Genomic DNA, 22,959 nt, shown 5'->3' on the forward strand with positions numbered 1-22,959 from the left:
CTTATATTGTATGCCACAGTCTTGAGAACAAAAGCTGGGTTATCAAGCACTGAGTATATTTAAATGTCTAGTCAAAAACACGATGGAGACATGATTGTTTTTCATTACATGGAATCAGCTTTTTGCTGACCTGTGCTTCATGAACCTGATACTACTGACAGATTGAGACAGTTATTTTAGCTAAAGCAGGGTCTCTGTTTTGCTCTTCCTTTCACTGCAGCTCAATGGCAGCTGAGGCATCCAAGTATCCATCAATTAGTTTTACTAATAAGTGTTGCTACCTTTTTGGAAACAGTAGGCTGTCATCACAGTATTGCAAAAAAGTGAATTTTGCCGTACTTAAAAGCACTTCTGGTTCATCACCTCTGAGAGCTGTGAAACCTCCAGGTAATGTGATTTGAGGCTTTATTTGGTTTTATTGCCTGGGCTTTCCTAGGGGTTTGTATGTGATGCATTGGCTTTTGACCTCTTTAACCTCATTTAAACTGGCCTTGCTTAGTCTGACTTTTCTGTGGTCTTCCAGAGCCTTTGCAAATGGATGGGGCCAGGCAGAAGGACTCAGCACAGCTAGGAACTATCCCGTATTCCAGAGGTGTTCTGCACAGCTCCCTGAGGATGTGTGGCCACCCTTCAGGACAGCAGGTGAGAAGAAGCCTCTGCAGTGCAGAGAGGAGCACATGTAACTGAGGTAAAGGGTTGGAGAGTAACTACGGGACAGGTGTGGTGAGCCTGGGAGCTGAGCTGGAGTCAGGGAAGGCAGTGAAGACATGGCTGAGGCAAGGCAGCATAAATCACTTGGCTTCTGTGCTTCCTAGGTTCTTCTCTGTGAAACCTTCTCATCTCACCACCTTTGACAAGAGTTGTCTGTTAGTGACTACGTGACACGCAGGTTAAAACGTGACGGTTTGTATGGGTAAACCTTGTTGGGGTTTTGGAAAGGTTGGATAAGAAACACTTCAGGTTGCATTCCAATGCTAACTTGTGGGATGCTGCAGTTAGTTTAGTGTCAAAGTGGAGAGAGCATTGTTAATCAGGTGGGTATGACCGGTGGTATTTCACAGGGCCTTTTAAGCAGCCTCAGATGCTGACAAGAAGGAACTTCAAACATGTAAATGGCTGCTGAAAAAGGGGGAGAGGATCATTTGTTCTTGCACCGTCTGGATGGGACGAGTATTAGTTGGCTAAGAATTTAGATCCAGGCTGGGCGCTAGGAAACATGCCTTTGTAAAGAAGAAAAAATATAAAAAAAAAAACAAACGAAGTGATGTTGCATGGGCCTCCTACTGCAATTGGGCTGTGGTGACCATCCCCGCAGCTTTCTGCAAGATGTGATATGGAGAGATCACGCTCATTCACTGACCCTGTCCTTGTGGTTCATTTGCTGGGGAGTCGTATGCGGAGAGACTTTTGTACTTTTTTGCTGTTCTCTCTGAACTTTGCTTTACTTCGTGCCTTTTGGCTTATGGTGTGGAAAAACGAGAACTCTCTAAGCAAACTTACAGTAACTTTGAGCAGTTTCTAGGCTGTGGCATGCAGGCAGCTGTTTATTTGTAAGGGAAGTTATGCAGACATGGCAAGGAGTTGGCCGTTGACCCTTGCATAGTGTTGTAATAAACCGGTGATGGAGGAAGGATAGGAAAAAAATCAAAGCGTCTTTACTTCAAAGGCAGAGAGAGAAGCTGCAATTAACATGGTCAGATGTGGGAAATACAGCAGGGGAGAGCCAGTACCAGAATTTGCACTGATGTCCCTCCATCCAGACCCTATCAATCTTACCAGGGAATTTGACAGACGAGGAAAGTCAAAGAGCAGCTGAGGGATTCTGAAATCAAAGGACTTTGAAAGCTGGATCAGAGAATGGAGCTCTATTTTCCCATCTGCTTTGAATTTATTGTTGCTAATGAGGAAGCAGCCTCTGGTCTGAGTGAACATGTTGGACCAGAGGGGTCATTTGACATTTCCATCACATTCAAAAGTGGGTATCGGGGGACTTCTTCTCTAAGTTAACCCTTTCACTACCAAGCCCATACAAACGAGCAATTTAGAGTGAGATGGCAAAAGGGGAAAATACGTTGACTTCCTTCAAGTTGACCAAAGATGGTGTTTAGATTCCCAAACCATAGGGTTCTGTTTGGCTGTGTATCTGTTTCTTCTGCTTTGTTGCTGGTGTTCACCATGGTTGGTCTTTTTCTGCAGAGCCAGAATCGCAGGGCTGTGAATCCAAGACCTGCAAGTACCTTTGCTCTGTAATGTGTGGTTTATGTACAAAGCTGGAAATGGTTCAGGCAGCCATGCTTGTACATATGTGCCCCCTTCAGTTAGATGCTGTCCCTATGAGCAAAGGTTATGTATTGGGGCAGACCTCTCTCCACCAGCCTCCTTGCTGTGTTTTCCAAGTTGCAGAGGTTGCACAGCATTTGAGCATGGAAGCAGATGAGAAAGTATGCTGATGACAGTGAGGCAAACCTTGGAGCTCTAACGTGAGGTCTTTTGCAACCCATTAATCTTGAAATCAGTTGTTTTGAATACCAGACACTGACCTCTGCATCCCATGTTCCCTAAAACGTTTCATGTTCCCTAAAACTGGCCTTTGCTGCCCACTAATTTTGGTGCCATCACATTTGATGTTCTCTGGCTCGTTCTGATAAAGATGAAGGCACAACAGCCAGAGCCTAGAGCTGCAGGGAACTGCTTTTGGAGGCTGTGATCCTGCCTAGGACTGAGCCAGTTGTCGCTCCAGGCTGCAACTCACCTGCAGGGCAGGATCACTCACAGATCTTCAGTGGGGTCAGAGCACACAATGCAAAGTGTTGGTGAGAGCTGAGTCTTTGACTTGTATCTGAGGAGCTTGTCCGTGCAAGCCAAGAATCTTCTATTGCAACAGGAGCTCAGTGGCTTGCACTGCCAACTCCATCTCTTCTTTTGAGTACTGCAGAGCTCTGACCTTGGCTACGTGTTGAAATAGATGATGGTTGCAAAAACTAGTCGAGGGCTTTTGCTTGGAAACTCCTGTGAATCCTTTTCTAGCAAAACATTTTAAGATAGCATGCAAAGAGACAGATCAGCCCCAGCCGTTCAGAAGGGAACACGGCCTGGTCTTACCTCTGCATTTCCAGCTGGCCAGGTCCTGTCTGAATGAGGTGTGTTGGAAGCAGGCTCTTGCCTGCAATTTTGAGAGACAAAAGAGGCTTCCCAGGCTTTTTGATTCTCTCTGGCTCCCTCTTCTGAGAACACTATGGGATACTCTTCATGATAATTAAATTTAGTTTTCTTTATCTTACAAAAGGAATCTTTGGGTACTGTTGCTTCTCCTTCAGTTGTTTTCCTTACTGCGCATTGTTGCAGTGATGTGCTTATCAAGCATGCAAATGGAGGCCCTTACCTGGGCTCTGCAGCAATTGCTGAAGGAAGTGGGTGATGGCAGAGTGTAGCTGAGACTTCCGCTGCTGACAGCACACAGGTGGATGTGTGTGAGCTTACACAGCTGAACCAGTAGGGCTGAGTAGTTTCTGCTTATCAGCTGCGCCACATTAGTGTCCATGCAAGTGCTCTTGGCATGCTGCAAGTGTAAAGTGAGACGAGGTAACCCTCCTGTTGCCACTGTTTACCAGGTATGCAGTAGCTTGCTGAACTGTGGTGTGCCAATTGTGTCTGAACCCAGAGGTTTTAATGAGCTTCAAGCCGTAGAATATAATCACTCTTTAAGGATCCATTTACAACCAGTCTCAGTTTGCAATCAAACTAAGGCTCGTGACAATGTGTCTGCTGTGCCCTTTCCTTCTTACTGTTCATCTGAAAGACTTTGCTGTTCCTGAGCTGTTTCTTCTCCAGTTGTCTCCTTGTATGTCAGGCTGTGTGATCCATCATCCAAGTTCAGTGGTGCCACTTACCAGCACTACTGAGGCTAGGCTAGTTCAGTGAGTTGTGATCGTGTAGGAGTCGGCAAACAGAAGAGGGTCCCAGAGCGGATGCGGCACTGTAGTCGTTAGTTACTGTGATATTTTGGATTATGTTTTCAAGTGAAGTGTTGGGAATTAAAGAGACATTGAGTTTTCAAGGACATTTTCTCTACCGGGAATGTTTAAACTCAGAAACATACAGTGTCGATAACATAACAGGATTAAAGCTTGTTGCATCAGAATCAGCACAATTTTGTTGCCAACCAGCAGCTAGAGCACAAAAGCCCTTATGCAGCAGTTAATGCTCTTACGAGGAGGTCCTCCTGCTTACTGCCCATGAATTGCAAATACTGACCCACAGTTTGAGGCACAGTCTGTCCTCCAGTACTGCTCACTGACTGCTGCCGTGCCCAGCTTGCTGCAGGCTGGCTGCACTGTCATCGAAATGCATGGACCAGATGCGTCCTCTGTGTGTTCCCAGCAGTGTGGCCTTGGAGGCATCTCACCTCGCTGGGCCAGGCTTGAATTAGTAGATATATTTTTAACACAAGCTGTCTTTTTTGTGTTCATCTATAGGTATCAATCCTCCAAGGCAAGGTTTTGCTAGGCCTAATTTTGTTTAGGTTAGTTAGCAACCCACTGGTGTGTGTTTCAATAGCAGCGTGGCACAGGCGCATCTCCACCAGCTGCTCCTCCCATTGCTGGGCTGGCTGCTAGCGTCTTCAGTTGCATTGCTCACAAAGAGCGGGGTAAAATCGATCCTTCCTCTCCCTCCCTCACTTTTTCCTTTAATGCTCCTAGTGCCAAATAAAAGGAGAGCTGTAGTAATCAGAGCAGCGCTGGTGCTGTCATTCCCTTACTGCCGAGAGCCCCATGCTGTCTGCAGTAATGTCACAGACGTGCAAAGCTGGGATTAACATCAAAGAGTCCCTGGCCCACGTACTGGCAGCAGGACTGCCTTCAGAGCTTGCTCCGAGCTGCCGCAGTGTGCTAGTGAGGCACGGGGGAAGCTGTGGAGGTGGCTTGCATTTGCTTCTGTTTCATTTTCAAAAGTGCAGCGGGCCTGCATGCTAATGCAGTAGCTGTGTGCAGTGGTGGGGCTGCAGGAGGAAGGGATCTGTTCTGTGGTGCACTCAGTGGCTCCTGGTGGAACACTCGAGAGGGGAGGAAGAGAGGCAGAAGTAATGCAAGTGGCCGTTCTAGTGTTTTAAAAGTGTTTGTGACGTTTCCAGCCCAAGCTGATGCAAGAGGATGGTAATGGACCTGTAGACCTCTCTGTGGGCCAGCCCTAATAAAGGACAACATCTGAACGTAACTGGTTCATTGCTGGCATTTCTCTGTTGGGTCTGAGATTTCCAAACATCATAAATGCAATAATAAAAGTGGGTTAATAAGGCAATAAATGGCAATCATGAAGTCCTGGTTAACTTCGGCTAAAAAAGAAAGTGTACTTTTATTTCACCTAGGATGGCTGAAGCCTTATGACGTCCCTTCCTTGCCCCCTGCATCTGTTTCACCTCAGGTTTATTTGAGCAATACATCACTTCGCCACTGAGACTCTACTAGCACCTGCAGGCTCTGCAGACCCTTCCCAAAGGCATGCCAATGCTCTACTGCCCTCCAGGACATAGCTCTCCTGTAGCAAATCCTGCAACAAATGACTGGAAACTGGGCAGCAGGGACTCAGTTGTGCAGATGAAGCTGGTGTCTGTGAGCCTGGAGCACCCAGGCTCGGTGCATGCAGAGGCACCGGAGCCCTTCCATCACTCTGTGGGGCACACGCATTGCAGGCAGTAGTCGTGGGGGAATTCAAATACGTGGCACTTCTTTCCTGTTCCCAGCAAATTCATTTCCCCAGTCACAGATCTGTGAAAGGAGAGGAAAGGATACCGTGTGAGATGCTGCTGGAGGAGGGGAGAAGTGCAGGGACTGCATTCAGGGGAATCATCTTGATGTTGCTTCTTGCTGAAAGCAGCTGCCGGCTTACCTGGACGGACAATAGGGGCTCTTCCGAAACAAACAAATGAGCGCTCTTTCACTGTGGTCTCTATTCACAGCTTCCTTCTGAAGCCTTTCATTTGAATCAAGTGGAAGGATGAACTTTTAAAGTGGGTCAGAGAGAGGTGAAGACTTTCTCTCAGCTATAAACCCCAGCAGGACATAGCTCCTTGGAAGAGCATTGTAATAATGATTTAGGTTTAAGTTCAGGAGCCGAAGCCTGTTGTATTTTCAAAGCTGTGTGGTGCTGTGCTTGTAAGGAACTGGAGAGAGTGATAAATTTTGCAAAACACTGTTTTCTTTGTAGGCAGCAGAAAATAATTTCTATCTCGGGGAGCACAGTACTCTGGCATTGACATCTTTTTTCTTGGCGCTGTGCTCAACAGACTTGTAAGTCCCTTTGCCCATACACTTCAAGAGGCTTAATACCAAGTGGATCAGTTAATTATCCCATCTCCCCTACAGTAGGTGTAACTGCTTTCTACCTGCTATGCAGAAGACAGAGAGGTGAAGGGAGATGCTCAAGAGTCACAGCAGAGGTGAACCCACAGCTCAGAATCTGCATTTCCAGTCCCTTTGCTGCCACCAAGGCTACCTGCAGTTGCCCTGGGGTCCCAGCGGTGACATCAAGGTCCCCAGCCCTGCGTGAAGGCCAGGCCCAGCATCATGCAGGGCTGACATAGCTGGGCACTGCCGCTGCTCCCCTAGGCCCCTGTTCCTGCACGCAGGGGGCTGTGGAAGGTGTGAGAGTCTCTAGGCAGAACCAGGCTGAGCTCCAGGGCTGCACCTGCACCTGCCATCAGGACAGCCCTGTGCCATGTGATGCTCCCCCAAACCCTGCTAATGAGAGGAGCTGCTTGCACTTAGCAATAAATATCATTAGTGACCAGGATATTTATTTTGTATGCAGCGATCATCCCCAGAGCTTTTTCACTCTCTCTAGAGGATTACCAATAAATTGCATTCATCACCTGCAAGTCGAGATCATTTTCAGTCACTAGCAGACTTCATTGCTCTTTTCATTGCTTCAACGGAGGCATTAAGAGTGTCTGTAATTTTTTTTTGAATGTTGGTACTTTCCATTTATTATTATTGAATTCTTGAAATAGGATGATGTCCTTCCACTGCCAGAGTGCAGTCTGCTCAGGAGTGGAGGATGACAGCGCATTATGATACAGAATGATTTAGAAAAAAGGAAATGTAGAGGAAGAAAATTTAACCAGAAGTGCCACCAAAAATACTTATCTTGTGGGAGATTGTCCTGGGATCCCTTCAGATCCTACAGACTGGATGAGCCCAGAAGAGAGGGTTAGCACGCATATGTCAGAAGTATCTGGAGTTCCACACAAAGTACTCCCTGCTGTTACCATAAAGCGATCAATAGGAAACTCTAAGACTCAAGCTGGAGTGTTACAAAGCAGGCTCTCTTTAATATCAGCACTGGATGTGTGGGGAATACTCTCTTATCATGCGTGTCTTGCATGAAAAGGTCTTCAGTTTATATACATTCAGAGGCCCTCCCAGAGGTACATACATATTCCATATGAAGACTCGTGGAACTTATCTATTCAGTTCAGTACAAAGACTTGTGGAATCCCCCTTACCTATTCAATACAAAGACACAGACCCTTTCCATTATCTAAACAAACTACAAGGTTATCCATTAAGGGACTTAGCAAGATGCAACTTGTATAATTGCCTCTGAACATTGGTCTGCCGCTCCCTGAGCTGTCTCTGGGAGTACAGTCTGACCATTACACTGCGTAGATCTGTCTCACTTATCTAGCAAAAGATAAAAGACCACTGTCAAGCAACTAGAAAGCCTGAAATCTGATCCCAGAATAATGAAACTGTCTTGTTGGTGCAATAAAGACAACAGACAGGATCCTTCTTGTTGTAGATGAGAGCAGCGGCACCCTGTGCGTGGTTCCCAAGGACAAGGTCTCTGCCTCTGGTAACCAGCAGCCCAAACTGGGTGCTGTCCAAACTGGGACAGCAGGGAGAATTACAGGTGTTCTTTGGTTTACATTTCTTGCTTTATTTTTTTTTTTTCCCTTTGGAAGCATAGGAAAGGTTTTTAATTTACTTGCCTGAGGACACGGCAGAGCTGTGCGCGGCTTTCATTTCATTTCGAGGGTCTCTTCTTTCCTGGGAGCTGTGTTACCACACCCACAAGGGCAGCTTTGAACATGTCTATTTTAGTGCCTTTCATACTGGCTAAGAACTTCTGAGTTGGCACCGAAGTGAGAAATTAGGTCACTGGAAAGCAATGTGTGGATATTGTAAATAAGATTGCTTACAGGGCTGATGTAGATGAGAGTGATAGTGATGTTTGAAGTTCACCATCTGTGCCGAGGAAGAGGAAAGCATCCTGAGAGACAGATGGTCAAGTACACTGTCACGCTGTCCTTTTCAGAGAGGAGAAAAAAAAAGTTGGCTTGAAATGCGTTTCTCAACTTTCTGTTATGCAGTGTGCTCTGTCATGGTTTTGTCTTTCTTTTGTTTCATTCTGATCTTCTGATTATTTATTTGTCAGCAGACACATCTTTACAAAAGAGCGTCAGCTGTCTGTTGACATCCAAGTCAAACAGTCCAGATTATCCGTGACTTTCTGCCATTCTGGTTTAGCTTAGCACGAACCAGTACTCACTGTTGTTAGTGGGTCTTCCCCCCACCCCCAAGTAATCAAAAGTAAGGGTCATGCCTCTCTGTAGGCAGATAAATGAGGTAAGTGCAGAAACAGGCTTGGGAATGAGGCTCTGAAGCCGAAATCCCTCAGAGCACCCAGGAACCAGAGGACTTCAGACAGTGCGTAGCATAAATCTGCAGTGAACTTTTTATCCAGGCTGAGCGCTGCTGCTATGCAGAGGGGAGACGCTGCTTGGCAAGCCTTGCTGACTTATGTAGTGCTTTGTTTGGAAGCAACAATGGAATTTGCCTTAAGACTTAAGTGTACAGAGTGGGGGTTTGGACACTTCTGGAGCTACAGGCACTGATGCAGTTGTAAAGATGTCAGCGTTTCCAATTAGCCCAATTCCCTTTCTGTGCAAAGGCCAGGCATTGGTATACTTCAGCCATCTGATTTAGGTTTCTTATCTCATTCTTACAGCATGGTCTGGAGTGTCAAAGCAAATTTGATGTTTATTTCTTTGTAGGAAACTAGAAAGCTCACTGCGATGTCCAGATTTTCAGTGTAAAGTTTCTCTCGCGCATCTTATTTGCATGGCTGAGTTATAACCCTCTAAATTACAAACAGAAGCACTGGCAGACTCTAGCTAACAGCTCTAATGGATGCTATTATATTTCTGCTGCTAGCTGGCACTGAAGTTTCACTATCTCATCAGCGTAAAGGGACGCTGTCAACTTGAAAAATCATGTCTTCCTTGGAAGGAAAAAAAGCTGTACCTACTATTGTTCCAAGCCTTTGCGGCAGCAGTACCTAGATGAGAATAAGGAGGGGAATGAGATTCTAGTTAGCTGTCTCTGTTCAGTTTGTTTGCTTTGTGTATTTGACAGCGCTTTGTGGTGAGTCGGCGTTGCTGGTGTGCATTAGCACCTCCCCTCCTAGCGGGAGACGACGGCTCTGCTGGGTGTGTGCAGGAAGAGAGCTTACTTTTGTCCCTTGTCTCGTGTTAACAACAGCAGTAAAAGTGAGGTGAAAAAGCAACAGAAAAATGTGCGTGTATACAGAGAACGGACTTCAGCTATATAGGATGCCACTGTGCTTTGTGCTGTTTAAAACTGGTTTGTAACATGCTTGGGAAGGAAGGAGCTTTCCCCCACAGCCTCTCATCTTGCTTCCTTCTCTAGACCTGATTTTTACAGCACTCTGCTCACTGCCATTTAACAACAGATCCATGCATTGTTTGGGAAGGGCCGGTTTTGAAATGTTCCCAGTTGGCTGTGTCCTTTACGTTCAGCACTGAGCTTTTTCCCGAGGGTGCCAAAGCAGTCTCTGGAGGAATTTGCATCTAACCTGACCAAAAAAACCTGAAGGATTCACGTTTTTCTGTGATCAGATGATTGGCACGCTGCAAGGAATGCCCGCTGCTACCATCTCAGCCAGCTTCCCCTAAAGTGCTCTTGGCTGCCTCCCGACGCACAGACGTGCTAGCAGATGACGGGCCTTTTGCTGACCGGTGGATGTTATCCACCTGGTCTCTGTTTTGCTGCTGGAGTAAATGGTTGTCGGGGCTGCTGAAGGCACTTGATGGTTCTCAGCCCCGAGAAGTCCGGCTGCAGCCCAGCGGCTGTTGCCTGCGGGACCGGCGATGGGAGAGCGAGGGGAGAGCAAGCTCGCCATCTCCTGGGGAAGAAGGGCCATACACGCGGCCAGGAAAGTTTTGTTTCACTCCTTCCTTTCATTCCCTCTTCTCTTTGTGAAATGCCGAGATTGCAGGAGAATGCGCTTCTCAAATATTTAAAACGGCAAGCACGGCTCAGTGACTGCTCTGTGGAGTACAGGGAAATTGTAAAAACGACAGCAGATGATCTAGTTACTCCTTATTTTTCATTGTTGTATGTTGCTTCAAAAACCAATGCCTACCACGAGTCTGTGCATACCTATACATTTTTGAGTGTAACTCAAAAAGTTGATGGAACAAGTTGTGTATACTTGTCCTTTACAAATTTCTCAGTAAAAGAAATTTGCTTAGAGATAACTCGGTTCCACTTTGCTTGGTGTGAATGAGTTATCACTCGATGATCAGGGTGTGTGTAGGAGGTGCTTTTCTACTCCTCAGTCCTGGAAGTTTTGAGCCCCGCTTCACAGAGAGGGCTTGGGTTTTCCTGGGAGGAGGAGTTCAGGTGTTTCACGTACTATGATGGCTCTGGTCTTTAGTCATGCCCTCGGACTAGACTTCTCTGGAGTGAACAACCGTGGTAGCCCCTGCTCAAGGGAGATGCAAACTGTACACAAAGAATGGCCATTACAATGCTGAAAGCAAACAGAGCTTGCTCTGCTTAACTGTTGTAAGTGGAGGGCAATTTCACTGCTGTCTGTAAATGTGAGAGGAGAAAAAGGGTAAGCTAGGAGAAAACTAAGCTAAAGAGAAAAAAGTTGGTGCAGGAGCAATCTGGTAATAAAATTATGCTGAATGCATTTAGGCTTATCTACCAAATAGCAGCAATTTGTGGAGGGAGGATAAAAAACTGACTTTAGGAGAGCAATCATTTTATGAAGAAGATCACAATTGTCTGCACAAGCAGGCGTACTATTCTCTGCGTTGCAGTCTCTGTAAGCAAGATGTTAAGTACACTTAATGAAGTACTCTTGCTGGTCGGGTAATGACAGTTCTACTCAGCCTCTCTTGTTTTATACATCTTTTTGTGAGTGTTAAGTCTCAGCTCTTCTGGCATAGGTGATAAGAGCCAATAGGAAAATGCATAACACTTCAGGGAAAGATTTGAAGGCGATCTCTCTTGTAGCCTCCTAGCTCTTCAGCTAGAGTACCTCCTTCCAGAAGGACTTGAGATCTACCACTTGAAGTCATCAGATGTTTGGCATGCTTCTGATGCAGTGGACAGCCTCTTTTATTAAATCCCCATGAGCACTTTTTAGCTGTCTGCAGATAGAGCAGCTCTGACACTGGGACAGTCTCTTCAGTTCTAAGACTCTTTTCTCTGCAACTATTCTATAGTTGCTTAATGGTTTTGTAAAGATAGCTCTTTGCACCTATCAGTTCATCACATTAGGTCTTGGCAACATTTTGACTTCAACATCAAGATTTTCCTCAGCTCTACTATGAATGCTGCATCTCATCTCATTATTCATCTCCACAGTGGTTCTTACTTTCTAGAATAAACAGTACAACGTACTGGAGGTTTTTTAAGGCTAGGCTGTAAAGGCAACAAAGCTTCCTCAAACTGAAGAAGTCTGCTAGAGGTATTTTCCATAGCTTGAACCTTGTGAAACAGAGAAGGGAGAAATCATCTCTCTTCTGATTTCCTAATTCAATTTGAAATTTACCAGTTTATCATGATAATGCAAGTGTTGCAATCTTCACTCTAAGGGGACTTTAACAAGTGACTTGTCATACGTCTCAGCTCGCCGCACAAACTGCATTACTACAGTATCTTTTAAAAGCACTGGTTTTATCTACATCTATATTCCAGGCTGCATAGAGGTGTCTAAAATTAATTAACAGAGCTCTGCTGCTTATGTACACATCTCAAATGATTTCACAGTCGCAAACACAAGAGACAATATTTTCTATTTTGTGAAAGTTGGGACTGTGCCATAAAGTATTTGGATCCAGTGTTCCATTTTGGTGCCTTACACAAACTCAAAGAGACAAGTCTGAGTTTTCTTTATTTCCTGCACTTCTCCACACATTCATTGCACATATCTATAAAGCTTTAGGTCAGAGTCCTCAGCTGTAATATTTTACAGAGCTGGTGCCCTGGAATGTTACTAAAATGGAGAGAGGACAGTTTAAAAGATGAATCCATTTGAACAAGAAATAAAGAATCGCTTTTCAGCAACAAAAGTGAACATTCATTATACCAAGCTTGAAACTAGGCACCATCACAAAGAGGCTGAGGTAACCCAGGACAACATCTCTTCTACAGAAAAAAGGACTCAGAAAATTAATTAGCAGTTCATTTTTTAATTAAATAAAGATTTATACAAACATCAGAACACTTTGGGGAAGTATAGGCACCATTTGCTGTAGAAAGACAGCACAAAGACCATCAGTTCTTTACTTCTCCAGTCTGCATTTTCTGCAGCAAAAGCAAAGCCCAAAGTCTAATAAACGCAAACATTAATTATATGAACTCCTTTTTTCTTTTCAAACAGAAGGAGGAAATTGTTTGTTGCTAAAGATGTTCAGACTAGTCATTTTGCAAATGGTGCTATGAAGCTGATCAGAAGAGAATGTGTTGTAGCATAATTGCCCCATTTCAAAGCATTATCCTGTAATAACAATCTGCAGCATGGCTGTGCTTCATTGAGGAGAGAGTGCTACATCTAGCATGCACCTCAGTACACACACATTACAGGGAGAAGTACCCTCCTTGTCTGCTAATGCTGGAAGGCAGCCCATAACCAGCTTGAGCCTTTTAGATCCTAATTTCTGGGCAGGGAGATAGCTGCAGCCAATGATGCAAGTGCTATTTGCTATTTCCAATTATGACCCTTGTGATTAAACCACGCTCTGAGCCCTTAAACCCTTTTCTGAAAGAGACCTGTTTTTGTTCAACATTATGAAAACATTTTTTGGCACCAGGCCAAAGGAATGTTTAAATGTTAGCATTTGAAAAGCTATCTCATTAACTCAAAAAATAAATCTTTTAAATTTTGTTAATACATAAAACACGTTATAGTAAGCTGCAACTTAGGAAAGCTGTGGGCACAGAATACTTCCCTTCCTGGCTGCTGGAATTCACATTACTGGGTATTCATTTGTTTGCAACAGCGGAAAGTTGGTCCCGGATTCTTCCTAGACCTTCTAACATAGTGTCCAGCGTTTCTTTACTCAGTTCCACAGTCAGTGCAGAAACAACAGGACTATTTCTACATAAGGCAGCATCTTCCTGAATCTGAAAACAGAAATGCAGCTGTTAGGTGTGTGAAAAATCCTTTCACGGGTTTTTCCACTGCCACTAGGAAAGTTGGTGCTTGATGGAGAGAGAAAGAAAAATGTTTTAAACTTGCCATTCAGCTCCAACCTGAAGGCCCAAAACACATTTCCTCACTGTGTGCACCACCAGCAAAGTGCACTTCCATTGACAGAGTGCAAGTAATCATATACAGCCATGAGCAGGGAAATTCTGAAGAGACTAACGGCAGGAAGCTGCATCCATATCAGAAGCATCTTAACAGATACCCAACGTGATACTTAATCTCATCCCAAACATAGGCATTAGATTTTTCCTCCTCCTCTAAAGCCCACCCATCCTGTTCTTAATAGTTTGGGGAATCAAGAATTCCATAGAATTGCAGCAGAATTGCCGGGTCACAGCCTGAACCAATGGTTGAGCACCAGGTGAAAAGGCGTGGCTAACTTAGGGAGCTCAGGTGCAAGCAGTCCCCATGAGTGACTGGAAGGAATGGACTCTAGATCTGCCCCTCCTCACCCTCATTTAAGTATTAGCAGCCAAGGGAGCAGGATGTCTCTGGATAGAGATCTTGTGCTGTCACCAGTCATCAGAAAGGGTGAGCTAATTCTTCTTTGTCATCTTCTATTGCTCCATAGTACTTGTATCCCAGTAGAAGGCACTGTCATTGCCTTCTTTTGCCACACAGGAATGCAAGCAGTAAGTTTGGCTATACTCCCCAAATGATAGATCTGGCCTGTGAAGGAAGTTAGTAATCAGAAGTCATCTTCCCAACTAATACAGTCATCGAGTCATTACTGAGTTACTTTGAACTAAAAGCCAAGGGCTTCTCTGTAATCATTTTTTTTTTTTTAATTTTCTTTCTTTCTTTAGAGAACGATGGTGACCGGGGACAAACATGCTGCCTTCTCTCATCCTCATGCAAAGAAATCTCTCCTTCACAACGAATAGACAGCTTTCATCAGAGACACTGTTCCCAGGCTGCGTGGTATTTCAAAGATCATCTCTGAGAAAGCCTGTTAGTTGCACCAGACACTTGTCCAAACTGTTTTGTGCTGCCACTGGTAAGTCAGGTGTTGGACTTGGTTACTTTGATCCTGTTCAGGTACTGACATTACCTTTAACTGTAGCAGGCAAGTAGGGACTGCCATTCTGTTGATGGTGTCTGAAGATGTCTTGATGTCTACCCTCCAGTCCATGTCAACCAGCCGAGGCAGGGAGACTAGGGGATCAAAAAACAGGAATCAGGTCCAACTTAGCTGCCCTGCTGAGAAATTTGTGCACCTGTCCCTTGCAGACAAGAGCAGAGGATATTCATCCGCGATGGTGTATGCTTAAGGGAGCTCATTGCACTGTGAGCTCTCAAGTGTCCCTAAGCACTGTGCAAAGCGGCTTAAAAGCTGAGGTTGAGGTTCTCCCAACAAATCCCTGGCACCAAGAGGCTGACTGCAAGTGCTCTTTGAAATCCCCACAAACACTGTGTTTTTCAACAGTGCTTTCAGCTGCCACCAATAGATACTACAAGGAACATCTGAAGAACAGTCAGGTGAAACTGGGACAGGTATTTAGGTGGGTGGCACGAAGATAGCTATCCTCTCCCTTGTTCAAACAAAAACTTTCCTACTTTCATAAAGAAAATACACTTTTAACTAGAAAAAGAAACAGTACTGATTTTTCAAATCAGATTTCTAGGTGTTGTCTCACAAACTGCAAACCAGAGGAAAGCATAATTACTTATCTAACCAACTTACGACAGCAGACCTAAGGATAGGGTTTGAGTACCCTTGACTGCTCAAAGATAAGATTTACCTGATTTACCACCAAAACCCAGAAATTTGGAAAATGACTGTAAGGTCAATTTCTTGTTTAAAATATATATTAAGGAAACAAGTTGCAAGGTGAAGTTTAACAGAGCGCACTTATTGTTCCCACTTGGAGCTGTTCCATTTATAAGACATGGAACACCTCTCACATCTTTTTCAACTCAGTTTTCTGGTAAAAGCTGAGCTACGCCTCCTATGTTCAAAAGTGCAGTGTCCTATTTCCTGAGAAAAACAGAAAATTCTCACTAGAAGAAAATCTACACTGAGGACATTGATGCACTGACAAACTCTTTCAGTTTGAAACAGGCTCTGCAGCTAACAGATACTACTTTGTCAGAACTGTATCAGAACAAATGGTTACCAGAGGCATAAGGAAACATTGTTCCAATGTATGTCAGCTCAGGCTTTTGGAAGGAGTCAGATGGAAATACAGGACCAGCTCCACAAAACGTTTGTAGAGAGGCAACAGCTTATTCTCCAAACCAATTTAAAAATCTCAGCTGTGGTGTTCAATAGGCTTGAGTGTCTGTGCAAAGCCTCAGCAAGTAACTGCTGACAACCATGTTTGATATCTACTTAAGAGTACCAGAAGTGGAGGAAGAAGCAAAGATAACTTCTACAGAGCGCAATGGAAAGAGTTGTCCCAACAGGCAACTAGAGCCTGTCTGGATTCTGCCTATCATAAGGTGCCTGGTCTCCTCCCCCAGCATTTATCTCATCTGACCACTAACCTTCCTCCTGATTCCTGGCGCTTGGAGAAATTTTTCTATATGGAGAATGGCTCTCCTTTCTCCTCCCATCAGCAGAACTCTGGGGGACGATACAGAATTGGCTGCCTTGCCTTTTGCATTTGGAACAAATTTCAGTTTACAGTCCATCAGGGCAAGCATTTGGCAACATTCACAACAACATAAAATGCATCTGTTTAGTGTTGTCTGTTAATGTGCAAAGATTGATTACTGGTGGCTTAGGAGGGACAGAAAAGCATCGGCATTTTCATGTTATCATAGAACAATCAGTTGGAATGTCATCTTTAAATCACTGCTTTGGCCCCTATGTAATGTATGTTGGATGTTTCATGAATGTAACACTAAAAGAATCCATGATTTCTTAGAAAACGGTCTCTTACCAATGGGGCTAAATACTCATCAATACAAAAACAGGCATCTCAGAGCAAAACTCCTGGGTGGCTCCTGAGCCACACATTCAGCCTTGCTTCTGGTTTGTGAAGACCTAGCTATTACATCATGCTGGCTCATCATGGTTGCTCTCATTTCCTCTAATGCATGATGGTGTTAAAGATATGGGGAAAAAGCACTGTGTATCTTGTCAACACTACAACAGTGTTTAGTGTTAGCACGGCTGTACTTGTTACTAGCATTATGCAGTAGTTTCTTCCCCCTCCCTATTTTTCTGCCATTTTTACTCCATTAAGATTTCTGAGGGACAGCTGTTTGCCAAGTCCTTGCCATACTGTTCACCTCTTTGGTATTATCTTCTCTGCAGGCTAAGAGAAGGGCCAAGAAGATCTGTGCAGGCCTCTGTGCATCAGCTCTCATTTGTAAGGCCCTGATGTCCTACAGCAGTAAATAAAAAAAACCAAACAAACTCTGGGGAAAAAACAAAGTGGTACAGCTGTATGGAACACTTAACTGGGATGTAACTCTTTGTCTTTTGCCATTATCAGAAGTTGCACTATTACATTACATCAGGCTTTGGAAAAGTGAGGAAAAAGCGAAGTTGAATGTATGCCACGTACTTTTTGGTGCATGGAAGAATGCACAGAACAGAGTTAGATGTGCACAGATATTCCCCAATGCTGTGCACTGCACAGTTGTTGAATATGGACATCACTTAGAGGCTTGAATGGGAAAGTCAGAGTGCTTCAACGTTCAGAAGTCTGGAACTCTGCAATGTAGCAACAGACTGAGCGTGAAATGAAGTTGCTTGATGACTGGAAAGGATTTAGCACAGTAGCACAAATCTGAATAAAAGCCTCTTGGCCTCTGCTAAGCTGTAGGATGCTGCCATCACACAGCTTCTTCTAAGGCAAATGGGGGTATGTCTGTGCAACACCGCCATAGGACATCTGTCAGATGATCTGAGAAACATTACATAATTACATACTTACTCTGACTTGCTTGTGCCTCGTTTCTCCAAGCAGAGCTGTGAAAAAAAGAAAAAAACAAACAAACAAACAAACAACCAGAATCAGCAACATTTAGAAGAAAAAAAAAAAAAGGTAGGGAAAGTGCTCAGAGTATCTTGTTCCTGACAGGAGTCACCAGGGCTGCACTGGCGAGCAGTGAAAGAGAAAGAGACTGCTACTGAGTGCTGAGGAAAGCTGGGCAGCGGTGGGGCAACCTAGTGGCCAGCTCCCAGTTCATCTCTGAGTGCAGCTCACTTGAGGCGTACACCTTTTGCCTCAGTTTTGTACGAGCTGTACGAGCATCCAGGGCAGCTGTTAAGCCACACCTCAGGAGTGCTCTCCTGCACAGTGCCTCAGCAGCACATAAGCAGACTGCCCCTAGGTGCTGAACAACCAATACCTCAGCGATGATATCCAGCCTGCTGTTTTATCCCCACCTGTAGCATTGTTCCATGGCACAGCTGAGCTCAAAACGAAAGCAGTTTTGCATGATGTGTGCACTTATCCCGGCCTGTGAGCTAATGCCCACGTTCCAAAACATGCACCTACACTTAAATTTCCCATAGAAAACAAACAGCAGGCATTGAACACTCACATATTCTCCAAGATTATCTTAGTTAAAAGGTTTTTCAGGTTTTGGTGGAAGTTTTCTGGAAACAGTGCGAGGATGTCCTCGGCCCTCGTCAAGCCGCGGAACACGACGTGCTGGGTGAGGCTGTGCAGGGCGGACACCAGCTGTGGGAAAGAAGAGGGGAAAGGGCTCCGCAGGGCTCAACAGCAGCACGGCGGGGCTCTCCCCGCCGCAGGGCCCAGCAGCCGCTGGGAGTCCCACGCCCGCCCTCTCGTACCTGCGCTGCCTCCTCGGGGCTGGCGGCGATGGCGGGGCAGGCGCGCTGCGCCAGCGGGCCGAGGCGGGCGGGCGGGCAGGAGAAACACTCCTGGCACAGCTGCCGCACGGCGTCCTTCGACGGCGCCTGGCAGGGGAGCAAAGCGGGAGGCGCTGAGCCGCGGCTCGGGAGGAGGTAGTCCCTCTGCAAGGCTGAGCACCGCGTCCCCCCGGCGACCCCTCACCTTCAGCAGGCTCTGCAGGGCGACGAAGTCCTCCTCGCGCACAACCGCCGCCGCCATCTTGGCGCCGACAGCTGAGGTGCGGGGGCGCCATGTTGGGGCGGGGCCGGGGCGGGGCGGCGGGGCACGCCGGGCGCTGTAGTCCCGCTGTGCTCTCGCTATCAGAAGGGCTGCAGTCGGAAACCCACGTTAAAAACTGAGAGGCTGTTATTTTTCTCAAGTTTTCTGTATGCTTTGATACAACAGGTAGGCAAAGCGGGGCTGAATTCTGAAGTGCTTAAGCCTCAACTCCATGCTCCTAAAACAAGCTACTGTAGGTGCTGCTGGAGCTAAAATGCAGGATAATAGTTTGCACCAACTTAGCATCCCTCCTGTGCACAGACCTACAGACTCACACAACTAGCACAAGCCACAGCACCCTTTTTGGAATAGGTAATGCGATGTTTTTTCATCATTGCTATCAATGTACTGTGGAGTGAAACTAGGCACAGGAGTTCAAGCTAGTTACAGCGTAAAGATGTGCAAAGATGACACTGAAAGGCAGCAGCAGCCTTCACACCCCGTCCCCTTGGGTGGCTGAAGGGTGCTCTCACCCTGAGCTCGCTGTGTCTGCTCTATGCTGAGATGGGATGGCTGTGGGATGGTGGTGTTACGGAGACCGGGAGCTCGGCTGTGCCACGTACTGCTCAACTCACAGGAACAAGGGGACCTGCCTCTGTTCTTCAGGCACCTGAAAGCGTAGGGCTGAAGTCAGCTCTGCAGCACACGCAAGGTAAGACATACACTGTGTGAATGATGTGCGAGCTGGGCTTGAGATCAGCACCTCAGGTGCATTGCTGCAGGCATGGCCTGTGTCAGCAATGAGATAGCTGAGAAAAAGGACTGAACAGACTGCTTCTCCCTCTCTGGTGTAACCAATTCTTTACTATCAGTGCAAATTCCTATGCTGGATGCAGAGTTTAGCAGTAAATAAAGCTGTTTTCAGCCAGAGAGAGTGGAAGGCAAAAGATTTATTGTGGTGTTGCTGCAGTGATATGGATCATTACCTCAGTAAACTGTGTGTGTTTTACACTTTGTAAAAGATATTCAAATCCTCTTTCTGAGGGAGAAATAGTCTCTTCTTTATCTTGCGTAATTCACAGCACATCTGGTACCAGGACACCTGTGTAATTCCCATCACCTCTTCTGTAGAAACACCCCATCTTCATTTTCATTTGCATTATTCTCCTGTAAGTGAAATAATACGTGGTAAGGAATGCAAACATGATGTCATTTGCATTGGGTTCTCCAGGTTTGGCAGGGTAAAGCGCTTCCTCTTGCAGACGAACTGGTTTTACTGTCTGTGTTGGAGAACCTTCAAGGGCAGAAGAATCCAAAGGGAGAGGATTTTATTTTCTATAATTTTTCATAAGCAACAGGAAATGAGGCTCAGGGGGAACAATTGGGGGGTATGAGTTTACCATCTGTGGCCTCTTGGAATTAATTAGTGTGATTGATCAGTTCAGAGAACTGCAGTATGTATTTACAGTGGTTTCTCTAGCACTGTATTACCAATAAGTTTAACCCAGTGCAGGCAATGCATTATGGAAAACTGAAGGTTTGCTGTGTGGAGAGGTCTTCCTGGGATAGCTGATGTGCTGCTCAATTTAGGTGGCAGAACTGAGTGGGCAGTGAGTCCTGTGGATGCTAATTGCTTATCCAGGTGATGGTGCCGTGTACTCAATGCTCTGATTAGAAAAGAAGAACAAGGTATGCAGGGTCAGGTTACTGGGAATGTGACTTTGTCTATTCCTTTCCCAGAGGGTGAACCTGAGAGGCGTGATGATGGTCTCTCTTATACTGATATCATGACTATCATTACTCACCTACACAAATACAGCGGTATCTGTTAACTACACACTGGAATAGATTAGAAAGTGAAGGGCAGGATTTTAATTTTTGCTTGCAAAATGAAAAGTGTAAAATTAATGAACTAAAAAATTGCATCCCAAAGAAAAAATGGAATAGTGGTTAGAGGTCAGGATATAAGACCCAGGAAGCTGGAATAATGTTCTCCTGACTCTGCTTCAGCCTTCCCTTGAACCAATGCAGGTCATTTTTGTCACCTGAGTGACAGGAAGGTGATGTAACTTTTGTGTAACATAAACTCTGCATTAATAAATGTAGGCATTTATAAATAAAAGTGGTATGAAAAGGCAACACTGTATTATAATCTGTGGGCACGTAAGCCTGAAGGAAGCATAGGAGAATTGAATACAGGATATCACTGAAAACTGCAACTGTTCTCTTAAAATCTGTCTATGTGTTTTGTTTCCCGATCCCATAAGACTAGCATTTTTTACTGTTGGAGGTAGGCAGAATTTTTCTTACTGAAATGTCATCTCCAAGTGAGGAAGCAAGTCTTTGGGTTTTAGCAGGGCTCTTGTAAAGCAATCACTCTACAACAATGACATAAAAATCAGATCGACCTATGCCTAGGTTAAGGACTTAATTATACAGAGTAACTTTGTCAGATAAATGGGTGGAGAGATACAAAGTGTGGCTGTGGAGAGGGAGTAGATAACTAAAGTTGCTGTGAAGAAGTGTATGGCAAGGGAGAACATTTACTTGTGAGTCACATATTCAGAACAAAATATTGCCTGCCAGTAAGCACAGCTGGCATCGTGTTGAATTCATTCTGCAGTCCACTTCCTATTGTTGTCATTTCCTCACTGCGGAAGCCTTCTAGTTATGAGGAAACAATGATAGGTTTGTTTTAATATCAAAATCAAAATGCTCCTTTTGTAGCACACGAGTAGTCAGAAGCCAACAGAAATGCTTAGTAAACATGTTTCAACTGAAGGTGAGTAAATTTTTGTCCCGTTTTTCTTTCAGTTTTTTATTCCTTCGGTACCATCTGTAGCTGTCCTCAAGGTCCAGAGCTCCAAAGTCAAATTTCCTGATGTAGCAGGGGGTGAAGGGTGAAACTGCATCGTGTGAGAAAGGCTTGTCTTGTGATCAGTGTGCCTATCAGGAAGCTTTGAGAAACACCAGCTTAGTTATCTGCTGTGCCAGAGGCAGTTCTCTCTGAGTTTGAAAAAATCAGTTAAAGGAATGAGGCGAGTTGAATAACCTTCTTAAGTCTACTCACAGCCACTTTTTTCCATGATTTCATGTCTATATCACCCAGTGGGACCCAGCTGGGAGCTCTCAGCCTCCAGATGTGCCTGTGCAGCACTCTGTGCAGGAATTGGCTTGGATCTGAAGAGCTAAACTGTTGTTAGTCCAGACACTGAGTCTGAAAACTAAGTTCTCCTTTTGCATAGGGCAAATTTACTTGTGCACAGGCCTGGGTGATACAGCTATAGTGCTGACTGATTTGGAGCTCTCTTTGTTGAGCCTACAAATTGTCCTCTCTGAAGTAGTGCAGATATGTCTATATAAGACAATATGTGGACAATAGCAGTTCAGGGGGCTGGGTAAGCGAGCAATCTCCAGACTCTGAGACTCTTAAATACTGGTAATAAATTTCTATATTCAGTATCTCCCAGACACGCAGCTGTGGGTGAATGGATGGGTATACTTACTAGCTGCTACTATCAGCTAATAAGTACTTTCTGTCACACCTAACCTCTATTCCCAGCCTTGTGGAAAACAAACAAACAAACAAAAACCCCGAACCCTCAGAAATGGTAATTCATATGGAGAGAGAGGATGAGTGACCCTGGCTGGGCATTACTTGATATGAGCTGAGGTGAGAAGAGATGCGTTCTGAAGGGTAGGTGGGAGGATTCTGGTGGGAACTGAAGAACTCCTGGGGCTTGGAGGGGGAGAACAGTTCTTCATTTGCCTGCTCACTTAAAATAGTGAATTGTCCTTGTTTTTTTTTTTTTTTTTTTATCTACTGCTACCCGGCTAGTAGATGTCATGGTCGTGAGAGTGGTCTCTATGTCCTCTCAGATCCATGCAGTTGTAAGAGTGACATGGATAAATACATGTGTCAAGAAACAGCCATAGGCAATTGCCTTGTTATCAGATGCTTATACAACTCTTTCTCCTGGACTCCTGAAGTGTTTAAGCCTCTTCCTACCTGGAAAATATTGGGAGAAGTTGCCTGGGTGCTTTTTTTTTTTTTTTTTTTTTTTTTGATGGAGAGAGACTGACACTGAATTGCTTTTGTTTGCTTTTTTGTTTGTTTGTTTGTTTAAAAAAAGGGTGGGGGGGGATGAAAGTTTGAGAGATTTATTGGAAGAACTGTGTGAATGAGTATATTTCACATCCAAAGTACTTCTCTTCTACAGAAGTCAACTATGGTGACAGAATAAATTCCATGAAACCACAAGACAAAAATAAGAGATGGAAAACTGAATGGAAGAATTTCAGTAAGCCAGTTTAAAGTATGCTTTATGTTTTTAGACATAGCTTATATAACTCCAATGACAGATAAACATTTTGCAAAAATGTCATCTTTGTTGTAGTCCAT

At 44.9% G+C, this 22,959-nt stretch overlaps 2 protein-coding genes across 5 annotated transcripts in view; one reads left to right on the top strand and one right to left on the bottom strand.

Moving 5' to 3' along the window:
* COMMD9 (COMM domain containing 9) lies at positions 12,191 to 18,627 on the bottom strand. Its single transcript, XM_021401811.1, has 6 exons — positions 18,501 to 18,627; positions 18,278 to 18,403; positions 18,025 to 18,164; positions 17,412 to 17,446; positions 14,576 to 14,679; positions 12,191 to 13,439 (listed from the first exon to the last, which is right to left on the bottom strand). Exons 1-6 carry the CDS (start codon positions 18,555 to 18,557, stop codon positions 13,299 to 13,301), a joined length of 603 nt encoding a protein of 200 aa, XP_021257486.1. The 5' UTR covers positions 18,558 to 18,627; the 3' UTR covers positions 12,191 to 13,298.
* PRR5L (proline rich 5 like) overlaps positions 18,777 to 22,959 on the top strand; it is a 66,898-nt gene continuing 62,715 nt past the window's right edge. The window contains exons 1-3 of one of the 4 annotated variants that reach the window (XM_021401804.1): positions 18,777 to 19,269; positions 22,120 to 22,230; positions 22,778 to 22,858. The gene's annotated coding sequence lies outside the window, so the exon portion shown is untranslated. Of the gene's footprint in view, positions 19,270 to 20,554; positions 21,340 to 22,119; positions 22,231 to 22,777; positions 22,874 to 22,959 lie in introns of those variants that run through there. The other 3 variants (XM_021401803.1, XM_021401806.1, XM_021401807.1) reach the window with 3 other exon arrangements.

Source organism: Numida meleagris, chromosome 6, assembly GCF_002078875.1.
Source record: "Numida meleagris isolate 19003 breed g44 Domestic line chromosome 6, NumMel1.0, whole genome shotgun sequence".
Lineage (NCBI taxonomy): Eukaryota > Metazoa > Chordata > Aves > Galliformes > Numididae > Numida > Numida meleagris.